Source organism: Apodemus sylvaticus, chromosome 8 (assembly GCF_947179515.1).
Source record: "Apodemus sylvaticus chromosome 8, mApoSyl1.1, whole genome shotgun sequence".
Classification (NCBI taxonomy): Eukaryota; Metazoa; Chordata; class Mammalia; order Rodentia; family Muridae; genus Apodemus; species Apodemus sylvaticus.
Window position 1 is genome coordinate 62,341,640 of NC_067479.1, and position 15,452 is coordinate 62,357,091.

The 15,452-nt window shown below is 49.8% G+C and overlaps 1 protein-coding gene across 1 annotated transcript in view; it reads right to left on the reverse strand.

The window, feature by feature from the left end:
* Positions 1–249: 249 nt before the first annotated feature.
* The window catches only part of Ints9 (integrator complex subunit 9), an 81,684-nt gene continuing 66,481 nt past the window's right edge, over positions 250–15,452 (reverse strand). Inside the window, exons 11-17 of the mRNA XM_052191182.1 lie at positions 12,466–12,526; positions 10,188–10,359; positions 7,035–7,159; positions 5,364–5,531; positions 3,211–3,309; positions 2,201–2,338; positions 250–788 (exon numbers count right to left, since the gene is read on the reverse strand). Of these exons, the coding sequence (XP_052047142.1) occupies positions 612–788; positions 2,201–2,338; positions 3,211–3,309; positions 5,364–5,531; positions 7,035–7,159; positions 10,188–10,359; positions 12,466–12,526 (940 nt within the window). The 3' untranslated portion in view covers positions 250–611. The remainder of the gene's footprint in view (positions 789–2,200; positions 2,339–3,210; positions 3,310–5,363; positions 5,532–7,034; positions 7,160–10,187; positions 10,360–12,465; positions 12,527–15,452) is intronic.

The window sequence follows — 15,452 nt, forward strand, 5'->3', positions numbered from 1 at the left end:
CTAAGTGCTGGGATTAAAGGCGTGTACTGCCAGGTTGTTTCTGCTTCTTGAGACAGGGTCTTATGAGCCCAGGGAGGCCATGAGCTTGCTGTGTCGGAGGATGACTCTCCAGCCCTGGGTGCATCTGCATTTCTACAGACAGTGCCGGTTATGAGGAGGGCAGTGGGGAGACAGTTGTGCTGTGGTGTTTTCACTGCTGGGTGTAGCCGCAGACTTTCCCCAGATACTAAATCATTCAATAGAACTGGGTACTTTTATAAAAATAATGTTTATTTTTAGCAAAATGGGCCACCGAACAGAGCGAGATAGGGCTCGCTTTCTAATTTTATTAGGTGCAGCACTGTAGGCAGGTAAATCCGAGAAGGATCCCTGTGCGCCCTGAAAACACAGGCAGGCATTTTTCACTTCCCTTAGGAAAGGACGTCTGCCATGCTGTCACCCATAGCTGCTCAGGAGCCCAGAACTGAGAACAGGGCTCTAAAAGTTCTTGGGGTCAGCGGTACAAGGAAGCCACACTGGCAGATCCTGGCAGGAGACACCTTTCCTCTGAAGTCAGAGGACACCACCAGACTGTCTCTGGGTGAAGGGCCTAGGATTTCACGGTGCCCCACTCAGAACTTCTGCAGGAACCTGAGGACGAGGTCCCGCAATCGTACCCTCAGCGTCTCGTCATTGTCACAGATGATGTGGGTTGAGTCCTCTTCAATCTGGATGAGTGTCTCGGCTTCCTGCAGCAGGACAATATGGCCCTTGGCTGTGTCTTCCACCTTAATGTCACTGAAGCCATGCTGTTCCAAGAGAAAAGAGGACAGCTCCTGAGAGCGAGGCCCGACTGAGCCCTCCACCCTGGCAGATACACTCAGCACAGCTCTTTCGACATCGGCCACAGTCCAACCAAGAGACCTGTCACATTTATGAAAGGTCTCAGGAAAACAGCTGATTCCTCCGCCCTTTCTGAGGGACTCGAGTACATCCGGACTCAGGGACCTGCCTACTTTTGGTCTCTGCGGCTCTGAGCCTCAGGGCAAGCACCACTCCTTACACCACTCCTCACTAACATGGGGTCTGGCAGCATCTCCCCAGCCACCTTTACTGATAGCTGTAGAATCTCTTTCAATGACAACTACAGCTAAAGTAGAGTGGCCTGGCCGAGACCACAGCAGGTAAGAGCCTGAGGCCTGCCCTGGGCTGCAGGACACCACATGGCCTTGGAAAGGAGGTGAGAAAGGGAGGGCCAGGCAGGAGAAAGAGGTAAGGTCACTGGAAAAGCAAGTTATTGTGAGGAATAATAATTAAAAAAAAGTGAAACCTGAAACTCCTGGCTCCTCTCAGGAGCCTGTAAACCTCAAGGGAGATGGGGTCCTTTAGTCTATAGGACTGTGGGGAAATCAAAAGATAAAGAAAACCAAGCCTTGTTTTTGAAACTTGAAAGAAGTCAGCAGCTGGGACAGGGACCACACTGGTTATTATAGCTTAGCTGGACAATGCCCACCCCTGCCATCACCAACTAGAGTTTTCTCAAAGCATGCCCCAGGCCATCTTCAACCTATCCCTCTCTTCCTAGTAAGGGTGATAATGTGGAAACAAAAACTGTCATAATACTGTGACAAAGACAAAATTATAAAGATCTTTAAGGTAGTGCTCTCTGTACCCTCCCTGCACCAATGCAGTCAAGCAATTTCCCTTTAGGCGCTGGAGAGCTAGCTGCAGGGTCAGAGCACTGCCTGCTCTTCCAAAGGGCCACGGATTGATTCCTAGCATCCACATGGCAGCTCTAACTGTCTGTAACTCGTTTTAGGGGATCTGGCCTCCACAGGCACCAGGCATACACGAGGTGCACAGATAAATATGCAAGCAGAACACCCCTACACAAAAAAATCTCTCCTTTGAAGGAAGCAGCCATTGGGACCCATGGACTAGGCAGCCACTGAGATAGCACATCTTCTTACCTGTCTCTTTGACCCACTTCTGACTGAATCACTGACCTACCTAGTCAGGCATGCTAGCCCTCCCAGACAGTGGCGCTCTTCCTGTGGGCAGCCTGGCCTGTGCCATACCTGCTGCTCCCTAGTTGTAGACTGAAGGACAGGGCTGGTGGTGAGCAGAGACTGGGGACAGCCCAGAAGGAAGATGTTCTTTGGCCTAGTGCGTTTTGAACCTGTCCCTGTTGCCTTGGGGGCAGAGCCGGCCCCGAGCTCACCTTTTCCAGGGTCTGCACAAACTGCTCTACTGGGATGGAGCCGCTCAGCAGAGGCTTCAGTACTTTGCAGTCAGGAACGTCCTCGCTCACCCGCTTCCTCTTCTTACTGCTGGTGGGCTGGGTGGGCTTGGGAGGGGGCTAGGGCAGAAGGAGAGGGTGCCTTTCAGTGAGCACCACTTCACTGACTCAGTGGCCATGGCCTTCTGGCCTGGCGTGAAAACCAGGCTCAGCAGCTGGGCTCCAGCTGAGTTAATGCAACCATGTGCGTGGCATCATATCTTCTTCCAGCAAGAGTCAGGTCTGCATTGCTAGGGATGCCACACTTGCTGATGAAATCCCTTCTAATAGTCACTGGCAGTCAGAGCCACGCATGCTGACTCAGAACAGACTGCAGTGTCTGGCAGGGGAACCGTGGCCGTGCCACCAGGCAGTGGTAGAAAAGCATTAGGAGGTCGGAGGACTCCTGGACCCCAGGGCTCTGTGAGGATCAGCCCAGACAATGCTCGGTAGCACGCACAGCCTAGTGCTCGGAGTGCCAGACAGGGGCGCACCAGCAGCACGGCAGCTGTGGAGGGATGCTTCTGAGGTGAGCGTTGCCCACCCATGTGCCAGGCTTCCCGTCTTCCTGGCTCTGTGCTGTGCTTGTATTCCAGGCATCAGAAGGGATGGGTGCTGTCTGCCGCTTTCAGGTCTCACTCTGCTCTGCTCAGGAATGGGGGTCGACAGGACAGTGCCCACGACAAGTTGGGGTAATGTTGCTACTTCAAGAGCTGGGGAACAGGAAACTACTTGGGACAGCTTATGTGGTTTCTTTGAGGCATGTGGCCAGAGGAAGAGGTGGCTAAGCATCTGCTCGAAGTGCTTTCCTTGTTTCAAGTACACACAAGTCTCACTCAACCTAAGCATCACTCACTGACTGAGATGAACTGGGAGCTGGTTGGGTGGGCGGGGCTTTCCTAAGGGGAGAGGTCCCTGGGGTCCACACCCAGCCTCCCACAAGCCCTGGGTACCTGAAGCACATGCTTGTTATCCTTAGTGTGCAGCACAGCCGAGACGGTCGCCAAGGAGATGCCAGGCTTGATCTCCATGGGCACCAGGGAGTCTGCCAGCTGAAAGCAAAATGCAGGGCTTCACATAGGCTCCCTCTGAGGGAGGGAAGAATCCCAGGGTGGAGAGGGCCCCGGGGTTTAGTGGAACACAGCACTGAGCTCTTAGCATTCTCTGCCTTGGTGGCAAAGGCCTCCAAGGATGGCCATTATATTGTTCTTGGGTCTGTCTTACACTGTTGTAGTCTAAAATGACCAGATAACTCAGTGCAGGAGTCAGGTATACACTCCACAAGTCTCCTGCCCACCACAGCAATGCAAGGAGAAAAGAGAAGAAAGGCGGTAGGCCGTTGGCTAGGACAGTGAAGGAGGCGGCAGGCCGTTGGCAAGACAGTGCCCTGGCATCATCAAAGTGCTTTGTGTGGTAGCTCCTGGGTACCACAGCAGGGACCATCAGGGCAGCTGCAAGTCGGTGTGTGCTGGACATCGCAACTATGAAAATGGCAACATCTGCTGGGTGCGTGCCCCTGAATGCTTCCGCTTCGCGGCACCACTCACGGACTCCAGTCTCTGAAGTCCTCTCGAAACCTATCACATTCTTCAGCACACACACACAGATCCCTTTCACTCTTTCTTGCACTAGCCCTATACCTTCTCTAGGTGGCCACTGCAAATGGACTACATGTCTGCGTGGTTTTGATCCCCATCAATCTGGTGTCTGTCAATGGCAGCACAAGTGTCTCCTACTGTGGCCTGAGCTGGACGGTGCCTTCTCCTGTGCAGCCACAGTGCACACACTGCAGTGAGCTCAGAGCTCTGGGGTCCTGGTGCTCAGGCCTGGCTACGTGCTGTCCTCAGATGTATAGCCTTCCACCAAGCCAGGCTGCCTTCATTTAAAATGTGCAAGATGCCATTCCATAAGCATTGCTATTCAATGCCAGCTGGGCAGGAGAAGAGGTTATAGCATTTAAACATCAGTGAAACAAGATGCGAGGGCGACTCCAGAGTAAAAGCGCGGGAGGAGGGGTGAGGAGTTCTATACTGCGGCAGTGACGCAGCACCTGACTGAGCTAGGTCACATCCGTCACTCGGCCCTGTTCACAAATAGCCTGCCCTGTAAGTGGCTGTTCTCTGCGCAGTTGAGGCTGGTGTAGCGGGCCTGGGGATGCTGCCCTGGAGTCTAAGCTGGAGAGGTTCCCTGGGCAGCTGTAAGATACTGTCGAGGACTCAGGTGGGGCTTTTCGGAGGACAAGTGACCAGTGACACCTCTGGCTCCGTGAGAGCCAGTCTAGAGCCCCACACCGTGCAGCTGAGGTCAATACTCCCCCACGCCTCTAAGGTGGAGCTTGACCACCCACACCACATAAAGTAGAGGCAGGTGGGAGGGCCATCTTCTCTGAGAACAGACCTAAGGACTGACAGCTGTTGGTAAATCCGCCTTCCTGGAAGACTAAAGAGGCCCCAGTGTGGAACTCTTCTGTGGCAGATTTTAACCCTTTCATTTCCCACATGCCATACGCACTTTCCAGGGCTGTGGTCAAGTGACACAGATTCTGGCCCCGACATGCAGCCGCACCTGGAGAAAGCCCTCTCAGAAGCTGAAAGGATGGTGGTGGGCAGAGGAGGAAGCAGAGCATCCGTAAGAGAAACCTAGAGGCCCCGGGCAGCAGCCCCCCATTGCTCTACAGTCACCCCTTCTTCCTCGTTCTCTTCCCTAACGGAGTCGCCTATGACAGCACTACTTGACTGTGGCTTCATGCATACAATTGCCTCTTACATTTCCTTGTGAGAGAATTCAAGCTAGCACTTAGAATGTAAGCCATTCGGACTTTTAGACAGAACCTTTACACAGCATGGATACAACTAAGTTTACATTTCTCGTTTTTCATACATAATTCCAGGAAGGATGAGAAACCTTCAGAGGGCACTAGCATCCCCCATGGTGGAGACTCAGGATGTCACCTGCAGGGCCACACCAGTGAGGGCTAGTATAAGGAGCATAGCATAACTTGCCTGAGGGTCCGTGTTCTTTCCTTCCTTCATATTTGAGACTGACCGTGCCCCCGAGGGCACTCTGGTGGGAACCAGGCTTTAAGGGTGAAAGGGCAGCAGCTCACCTCTGGCATGATTTCAATTTTCTCATAGCGTCGTTTGAAGGGCAGGGCGAGGACCTCTGCCCGCCGATAGGACATGGCTGGTGGCTGGCAGTCGATCATGAGGTCCATCCTGTGGGACTGGGCTGGGGGTGGCTGTGTGTACTGCTCAGGACAGACCACGTGCAGGGGCTGAGGAGCAATGGGAGGACAAGGGGGTCACAGAAAAGGGCAGGCACAGGGCTGGGTGCAGAGCACAGCCCCAGGCTTCTTCCTGACCCCTGTTGTAGCATCCTAGAGGTTCAAGGCCACAATCAGGCCGCTAGAGCACATTCTCTCCACACTGGCTAACCCATGAGGAGCCGAGTTCGCTTGAGGGACCTAGGTGGTTGAGGGAAGGGCCTGCTACCTCTCTGTACTTGTTTCCATTTTTTACTGCATCTAAGTAACTTTTGTGGTGACATCCACTGTGCCTACTCCCTAAGCTGGGCAGCTCCTTGGGTGCAGTCTTCCGATGATACCTGCCCTCTGAGCTATTACAAGCCCTTGCCTAACTAGCAAGAATTGTCATCTTTGGTTAGCCCAGTATTCTGGGTTTGGTATATCTTAGGCTATTCTCAGAGCAGTGGAAAGTGGCAGGTCATACACCTTCCTGAGTGTGACAGTGAATTGGAGATGAAACTGCAAATATCACCCAGCTGAGCACTAATGCTGGAAACCCACAGGGCAGTGAATTGCCCCTGCCCCGAGAGTTTGGATTAAACCACAAATCCTTTGAATGAAGTTTCCAGTGGCCAGGCCTGGTTGGATCTAATAAGCTTGTTCTTTCAGGGCTTTGTGGTTTTCCTGACCTGCCTAGCATCTGACAGCTCTGTCCCCAGCCTCTGCCTGAGCATCCTCCAGAGTGTCACTCACTGGAAGTGGGCACCAGGTAGCTTCTGCTATCAACATAAGCATGTGACAGAGGGGTGTGAAGCTGCCTTAGGGACCTGGACTTGCATTTGCTTAGTGATGAAAAGAACTCGGCCCCGGCTGTTCCTGCTGCACGCTGCGGAGCACAGGGCACATCGTCCATCCGAAGTGAGAGGCTGGAGCTCCCGCATCGGTCTTCCTCGCCTCTCTGCGGGTTTGTTAGCTTCCTGTTTCCTGTCACCCTGCCCTACCCTTTTATATACGGACACTATCATGACGACAGGGTCTCAGCTGTCTACCTTGCCAGCTCCAATTGTTCCCCCACCCTCAGTTTCCGTCCCAGGGCCTTGGCTCATCTCCTGCACCCCGTGCAGAAACCCCACTTTACTTGAATTACTTTTCCTTTCCTTGCAGAAAATGCAAAACAGAACAACCCTGAACCTACCATGTAACTCTCCTCAGATTTAGGCACAGTGAGTGCTGTGGAGGGAAGGGCATCTACATGCTTTTCTGTGGCCACACTGGTCCTCATTAAAAGGACCCACTTATGCCTTCTTTTTCTCCCTTTCCATGTCTTTAGAGGGGAACTTTTTCAGTAAATAAAGCTCATTTCCTGAAGCTTGAAGGGCAACAGGCAGCATCCTACAGAACTGAAGACAGGCTTCTGTAAAGACAGGCATCTTCAGAGCATGGCTGTGTAGACCTGCTCCACAAAGAGCCACATTCAGACCCTGGCCCCCAGAGGAAACAGCCAGTATAGACCCAGGCCAGTGATTTGTTTACCTGCACTTCTTTAAGCAGCTTTGACACCTGGATGAAATTCAGCCGCGTGTCAATTGGGCAGTAGATGCACTTCATGGCCAGCGGCTGGTAAGGAGCCAAGGCCTCCAGGTAGGAGAAATCAGGTTCTAGAAAAGTGTAAACAGGGAACTTTAATATTCAGGAAGAGGCAACATTGAGCCAGCTGCAGCTGAGGTAGTCAGGGCCAAGCAGACAGCCCTTGTCAGGAAAGGATGCGCAAGGAAACAGTCCGGGCCATGGGAAGAAGGGTCCCATGAGGAGGCGGAGGCTGCTGGAGGCATGGGTGCAGGATCAGAGCTTACGGGACAGAGAGATACGGGAGAGACAAGGAAATGGACTTCTCTCTAAACAAACTGTCAGCTCAAAATGGAGAGGAAAAGGAACCATGTGTGGCTGTACACTTTGGAGGCTGAGGCAGGGAACTGCTAGCTTAAGGCTATTTTGGGCTACATAGTGAAGACTCTGTCCCAAAAAGAAGAAAAAAAGTAAAGGCATAGAAAGTTGCCCTTTGGCAAGCAGCACAGTGATAATTTATTCAGATTGGAATCATTAATCAGTGCTAAAATCCTAGATAGAAAGAGGGAAGAATGGGATATACATTATGCACAAGTTGAACAGTAGGATTGGAAAGATGGTGTAGCGGTTAGGACCTCTTCCAGAGCTTTGGAGTTAATTCCCAACAACTACCCAGTGGCTCGCAGGCATCTACAATGGGATCTGACGCCCCCTTCTGGCACGCAGGTGTACACATGTAGCACTCACACACACACAAGACAAACTGTAAGTTCACAGTGGCAGGACCTGGCACAGCCACAGGAATACCACATCAGCTGCTCAAAATTAACATCCAGTCCCCGTCAACAGGCTTTGGCTGAGGCTGTCACTCTCCCACCAGGAGCCCAGGCCTCCAGAGGAGCAATCTGTCACATGGCCCCGTTTTTTTCTCACCAGGTACCAGTGCTTGCTTGGCAGGGGTCATTCATACCAAATGAGCAGCCGCAGAGCCCAGATACCCAAGGGGCAGGGATAGGCTGTCTAAGACCCCGAGTCCCTCCTCTCAGCTTTCCAACTGCTGAGGCAATGGACCTTAAAGAATTAAAGTCTCCCCATGAATCTCACATTGGGGTAGAAAAAGCCTGAAATGCTAAAAGCAGCTAGAGGAGGACTCCATCCCCGCCTAGGAAGAGATTTCACAGTCCAGCAACTTACAGGGCCACTTTGTAGACAGAGGCTGATGATGGGTCAGTGATAGGCAGAATCCTGACCAGGACTACTAATTAGGCATACTGTAAGACCCCTATATGAACATAAATCTATGTTCTACCCAAAGATGGAGCCTTTATCTGTTCTTAATATGGCCAAACCGAGTGAATCTTCCTCTGCTTCTCCCTGTCTTGTCCCTTTACTTGGCGTCTTAGGGTGGGTAGCTGAGCTCAGCTTATAGGACCACCAGAGCCATGCTTTCATTCTAAAGCCTCTGGTAACTGGGCCGCCAGGAAGGAATACTCTATAGCAGTCCACACAAGCGGCAAAGGCAGACAAGCTTCCCCTCACGTGAGCGGGGATTAGAAACCACACCAGCCAGTGAAATGTCAGCATGTTGCCAGCGCTCTCATGAGCCAGTTCACAGCCTCTGGCTTCTTAGTTGCCCTCTGTTGCTGTGCCCATGGGACTCTGTAACTACTGTCATATCAGCCAGAGCTCACCAGATAGCAGGCCAAATTCTGGGCTTTGTGAATTAATGTACTATGCCTGTGGGTCAGGGCTCCTGGTGCAGCTGAGCCACTGTCATCCTGTTGGATGCACACTTCACAGAGCACCAAGGTGAGACGGGGCTATTTAGTGACCATAACAACAACATGAAAACCTCTCCAGAAATCCAGCTCAAACACAAAAGTTAACCCTGTTCCAAGCCTAACACAAGTAGTTATCCTAGCCTGGCTATCTTCTTGATGCTTCTACACAGGACACTGAGATGACTACTTGTGGAATTCTTGTGATGGTACCCAAAGGAGAATGAGCCCCACATTTGTGAATCTGTCACCCCATCCCTGCCGAGAAGAAGGTGACAACAGGGATGGCGTGATGGCTATTCTTGGTTGTCAACTTGATTATTTCTGGAACAAATTACAGTCCAGAAATAGAAGGCACCCGTGAGAGATTATTTTTGCCTGGTTTGAAGTAGTGAATCCACTTCTAGTTCAGACCTTCAAGGTGGGAAGACACACCTTTAATCTGGGCCACATCTTCTGCTGGCAGCCTTCTAAGGACAAGAAAGAAACTTTTGCTCTTTGCCTGCCTGCCTTTGTCACCTTGCTAGCACAGCATCCCTCCACTGGCTTATTTCTTCAGGATAACAGCATATACTAAAGACCAGCTGAGACATACAGCCTTGTGAGACTGAGCAGCTACTGGATTATTGGGCTTTCCATTCACAGCCATAATCTCTCTCTCTCTCTCTCTCTCACACACACACACACACACACACAGATTCATTCCACACCCTAGAGAACCCTAATATCATGTCAGAGGCTATACCAAGCTTTCAAGATTCTGACTTCACAGCCTGTGAGATTTCTAAGCTTAAAGGCAGCATGAAGACCTTACAGTGATAAAGCAGGGAGAATCCCTAAGTCAGTTCTGCCTGGCCTCATCTCACTGAAGGCTTTGTTCCTACCTGAGGGGTCTGTTTCCAGAAGGGTAGCTGTAAGCCAGTGCAGACCATAGTCAAAGATCCAAGATCCAGCCAAGTAAACAATCCCAACTGGTGAGACCAGACCACGGCTGGAATCGCTGAGGTTTTCAACACCTTATAAAATCCTATCCAAAAGCAGTGATTTCAGTATGGAAAAAACAAACAAACAAACAAACTAAAAAGAACAGAAATAAAAGTTGTGCTTGACAAATAGTTGCCTAACGTGGCTTTATGTTTACTCCTTTGTATCTGTGTTGTTCCTATTTATTTTTGGAGACAGGGTGCTTTGGAATTTGATCCTCCAGCCTCAGCTTCTCCAGTGATGAGATCAGGGTGTAAGAGGCTGAGTGGTTGTATATATACCTTCCTCTCTACCTTGTATGCTCATGCGCTATTGGCCCAATGGAAAGGATAGGAACCTTGTTCACTCTTAAACTTACCTGTGAATATGACAGTGTTGAGACTGGACTTTCCCCAGAGCTCCATGAAGTGGACAACGTCCCCGAACCGGAGGGAAGGGTGCCCGGTAAACAGCACACACGGCTGTCTGAAGTCATTGCTGAAGTCGCCGTGGATGCTGCGGTAGTGCTTCAGTTTATTGGTCTGGATGAGCTAAAACACAGAAAAATGCAAGAGCTGTTGGTGGAACAACCTAGCTGTGCTGGGGAAATGACTGAAAAAAAAAAACTGAAGACAAGTCAGAGACTAGGAAAAGACTACAGAAGCTACACCTGCCTGAGGACCTGGCTTATGCCAAGGGTCTGCAGAGATAACTCACCAGGACAGCAAGTGAGCATCTGTAGACACTCAACACCAGGCCCCAGTGATTGGGGAAATGCCAATCAAAGCAGCAGGCGCTGCACCTTATCCAGTACAAAGGCCGATGTTACACCCCACACCAAATGTTGGCCAGAGTGGAGTGCAGAGAACTCCTCCCTCCTTGCTGGTGGGGTGAGAAATGGCACAGCCACTGTGGAAGACTTTGCTGTTGTTTGTTAAACCATAGGGCGCAGTAATCATGCTCCTTTGATGTTTGACTCAAAGGAGCTTAAAGCTTAAGATCCACATCTACAGCGGTTTAATTATAACTGCCGACACTTGAAAACAACCAACATGTCCTGCAGTTGGTGAACGGATAAACTGGCACATCAAGACTATGGACTGAGAATTCAGTGCTGAAAAAGCTATGAGAAGATGGCGATGAATGCATTACCAAGCAGAAGAGGCCGTGCACTACTTTAGTTGAACTCTACAGCATTCTGGGAAAGTCAGTGCTGCGGAGGCAGAGGTTGAGCTACAGAGCCCACATGGCTCTGGATGGGCCTTTGAGTGCACAGTAGGGGCACCGCCCAGAGTTCTTGTGCATTTTTAGCAATATTCCCATATATTTTGGTATACAGAACAGAGGCACCAAGTGTATTTACGGCTGTGCCAGACACTGCCATTTCTGAAATGGAGATATCAGCTGAGAATTCTTTTAACAAAAATCAAGGAATAACCTGTCCAATAAAGGGTGAATAAGTCACTGTTGTGTATCTGTGATACAGGACTGGTGATTGGCAGTGATAACATAGTAATAATACCACGAGTTACATAGAGAAATGCACGTGAGACGCAAACCAGTGATGGGCATCAAACAGTGGTTCGGCCACACCCACCAGGTCTGTGAGGACAGGGCTTTCCCCCTTGTTAATTGCAATGTTATCTTCATCACTGAACCATCCCATACGGTCCAGGGAATCCTCACTTGGTAAGTGCTTGCTGTATAACTGTGAGGACCTGAGCTCGGACCCTCAGCACGCACATAAAGCTGGTGTGCCCCTGTGTGTCCAGTGCTGGGGATGGAGTCATGAAGATTCTTGAGGCTTGAAAGCCAGCTGGCCTGAATAATAATAAGCTTCAGGTTCAGCAAGAGAACTTGCCTCAAAACAACAAGGGGGAGGGTGGAATTAAGGTTGATGACTGATGCACACACACCTGCACATATATAAATAGTTGGAAAATTAAAGAAATTTTACATATGTGACTGACATGTCTAGAAAGAACATTTTAAAGAGAATATTTACTTTCATTTTATGTGTGCATTTTTGTCTGCATATATGGAGTCAGATCCCCTGAAACTGGAGTTTACAGATGCTTGTGAGTGAACATGTGGTGGTGGGCATTGAACCTGGGTCCTCTGGAAGAGTATCCAGTGCTTTGAACTACTGAACCATCTCTTCAGCCCCTAGAAAGAACATTTCAATAATAGATTTGTTGCTCCTATAGAAGGTGGGAGTAGCTATCAGAATAAATGTCCCCTGCACAGACTACAACAGAAGGGCTGTGAACTGTCCACATTTATGGTAATACAATGTGTTTATTAGAAGGAGCAAATGAATTAAATGAATTGTGAGCTGGGGTACTTTTCAACCTTTTTATTTATTTACTTTTTGAATCATAGTCTTGCCGTGTAAACCTGGCTGGCCTGAACTCACTTTGTAAACCAGACTGGCCTGTCTCTGCCTCCCCAGTACTGGGATTAAAGGCCCGAACTACTATGCTTAGCCCCTTTCATGGCATGCCTGTGTGTGTGCGTGTGTGTGTTGCAGTGCTGGGTTTACAGGCGTGTGCCATGTACCTGACTTTACATAGGGACGCTTTAGGAATGGAGACTACCCCTACCCCATGTCATACCATCATTCACATTTCTTTTGGGCCCTTTTGGTATTTTCTTACCTCTGCATGCGGGAAGGGTGGTTCCGGGAGATAAACTTTACTCTGTTTGTTGTGACAAAGCCTGTAAAGAGGAAGACACAGGGGTTAGCAGTGCACTGAGGATCTACTACCACCTAGTGGCAGCAGCGGACACTGAACACTCAAGTTCTTTTGAGGCTTTCACTCCAGCACTGACTCTGAATGAGCTGGGCCCAGCTGTCTCCTGTAAGTTCAGATTTTATAAAAAACCAAACCAAACCAAATGAAACCAAATCAACAACAAAAAACCCTGCGTGCTTAAGATGATCCTAGGTTTATCAAAAAGTTGACGAGTACAGTTCTCGTGCCCCGGTGTTAACAATGTACATAATTGTAATTATCATTCTGTACCCAGCAACTCTGTGCCCAGAGTGGCCTGGAACTCACAAGTGCTGGTGTGACAGGTGAATACGCTAGACACTCAGGTTTTGGAGCTACCATTATTATAACTGTTTTGAGTTTTGCTTTGTGCACGCTAGACAAGAACTCTGCCTTGGCAGTGTGTCCCACACTTGATTTGGATCTGAGCCGTTTTCCACTCTTGGTTCTTTTCCTGTTTCAGGATCCAGCCTGAGACACCAAGTTATGTTTAGCAGTTTGAGGGGAGAAAAGCACCTGCCTCTTCTGAGACGTGGCTTCCTGCTGACACCCACGCTTTCTCCTTACAGTAGCACTACTTGCACCAATTGCAGGGGACTGAGATGGGAGCATTAGAGTTTGAGGTCAGACAGGGTTACATACCTAGAGAGATTTTGCCCAAAACAAAAGCTGCAGAGGAGCCTGAAAACTGCAATGTGACAAACAAGACCAAAAAACTCAACAACTGGCCAGCCGATGGGCGGTGACCATCTTGGTCAGCTGAGATTGCGAGCATACACTGACGCCCACTCTGTTGTTATCCTCCGCTCTCGACCCCTCTTTTCTGAAGGATTGCTTCCTTTGATTTCATGTGTACGGGTGCCCAGCTGGCACGTGTCTGTGTACCGCATGCGCAAAGCCTGCAGAGGCTGAAGACGCCCTCGCATCCCTTGGGACTGGAGTCCTAAGACAGTTGTCAACTGCCACGTGGGCCCTGGGAAAGGAAGCCAGGTTCTCTGGTAGAGGACTCAGCGCTCTGAACCACTGACTTCCTCCGCCCCTTTTCTAGTTTTGATAAACGTGTTTGCCCTGAGTGACGTTAACATCAGGGGAAAATAGGTGAAAGGTGTCCAGGAACTCTATTATCATTATGCTTTTCCGTAAATCTAAAATTATTCTAAAGTACAAGGTTTATTACTCAAACAGAAAAAAAAATCCAAGATAAAATTAAAAAAAAGTATCAAAATGAGAAAAATGGCTAAAGTATGTTAACAAAAAGTTAATATCTTTAATATATACACAGAGTTCAAATACGTAAGAGAGATATAAAACCTCTAAGAGGCAAATGGGCAAAAAAAGGAACAATTTACATAAAAATATTTTTGGCAAGTAGTATTAGATAATGAACATTAAAAATATTACTACCCTTTATTCCAGTAATTCCACTTTTAGGAACTTACCTAAGGCAAATGCTATCATCATATAGCATATGAATAGTATCAATCTATGATTTATTCCTCAAAGGAAAAGCCCTGCCAGCCAATGAGAAGTTAGTAAGCTAATTATACAGATGGGAGTGATGTGAGGAGACAATACTGCAGCCATGTTTGCTCCCTGTGTGTCCTCTGTGTGCCCTCTGTGTGCTCCCTGTGAGCTCTCTGTGTGCCTACTGTGTGCCCTCTGTGTACTCACTGTGTGCTCTCTGTGAGCTCTCTGTGTGCTCTGTGTGCTCTCTGTGTGCCCTCTGTGTGCTCTCCATGAGCTCTCTGTGTGCTCACTGTATACTCACTGTGTTCTGTGTACTCTCTGTGTGCTCACTGTGTACTGTGTGCTCACTGTGTGCTCACTGTGTGCTCTCTGTGAGCTCTCTGTGTGCTCACTGTGTGCTCTCTGTGTGCTCACTGTGTGCTCACTGTGTGCTCTCCTGTGTGCTCTCTGTGTGCCCACTGTGTGGTCCCTGTGTGCTCACTGTATGCTCTCCGTGAGCTCTCTGTGTGTTCTCTGTGTGCTCTCTGTGTGCCCTCTGTGTGCTCTCTGTGAGCTCTCTGTGTGTTCTCTGTGTGCTCTCTGTGTGCCCTCTGTGAGCTCTCTGTGTGCTCTCTGTGTGTCCTCTGTGTGCTCTCTGTGTACTCACTGTGTGCTCTCTGTGTGCTCACTGTGTGCTCTCTGTGTACTCACTGTGTGCTCACTGTGTGCTCTCTGTGAGCTCTGTGTACTTACTGTGTTCTGTGTGCTCTCTGTGTGCTCACTGTGTGCTCTCTGTGTGCTCTCTGTGTACTCACTGTGTGCTCTCTGTGTGCTCACTGTGTGCTCTCTGTGTACTCACTGTGTGCTCACTGTGTGCTCTCTGTGAGCTCTGTGTACTTACTGTGTTCTGTGTGCTCTCTGTGTGCTCACTGTGTGCTGTGTGCTCTCTGTGTGCTCTCTGTGTTCTGTGTGCTCTCTGTGTGCTCACTGTGTACTGTGTGCTCACTGTGTGCTCTCTGTGAGCTCTCTGTGAGCTCTCTGTGTGCTCACTGTGTGCTCTCTGTGTGCTCTCTGTGTGCTCTCTGTGAGCTCTCTGTGTGCTCACTGTGTGCTCTGTGTGCTCTCCTGTGTGCTCTCTGTGTGCCCACTGTGTGGTCCCTGTGTGCTCACTGTATGCTCTCCGTGAGCTCTCTGTGTGTTCTCTGTGTGCTCTCTGTGTGCCCTCTGTGTGCTCTCTGTGAGCTCTCTGTGTGTTCTCTGTGTGCTCTCTGTGTGCCCTCTGTGAGCTCTCTGTGTGCTCTCTGTGTGCTCTCTGTGTGTCCTCTGTGTACTCACTGTGTGCTCTCTGTGTGCTCACTGTGTGCTCTCTGTGTACTCACTGTGTGCTCACTGTGTGCTCACTGTGTGCTCTCTGTGAGCTCTGT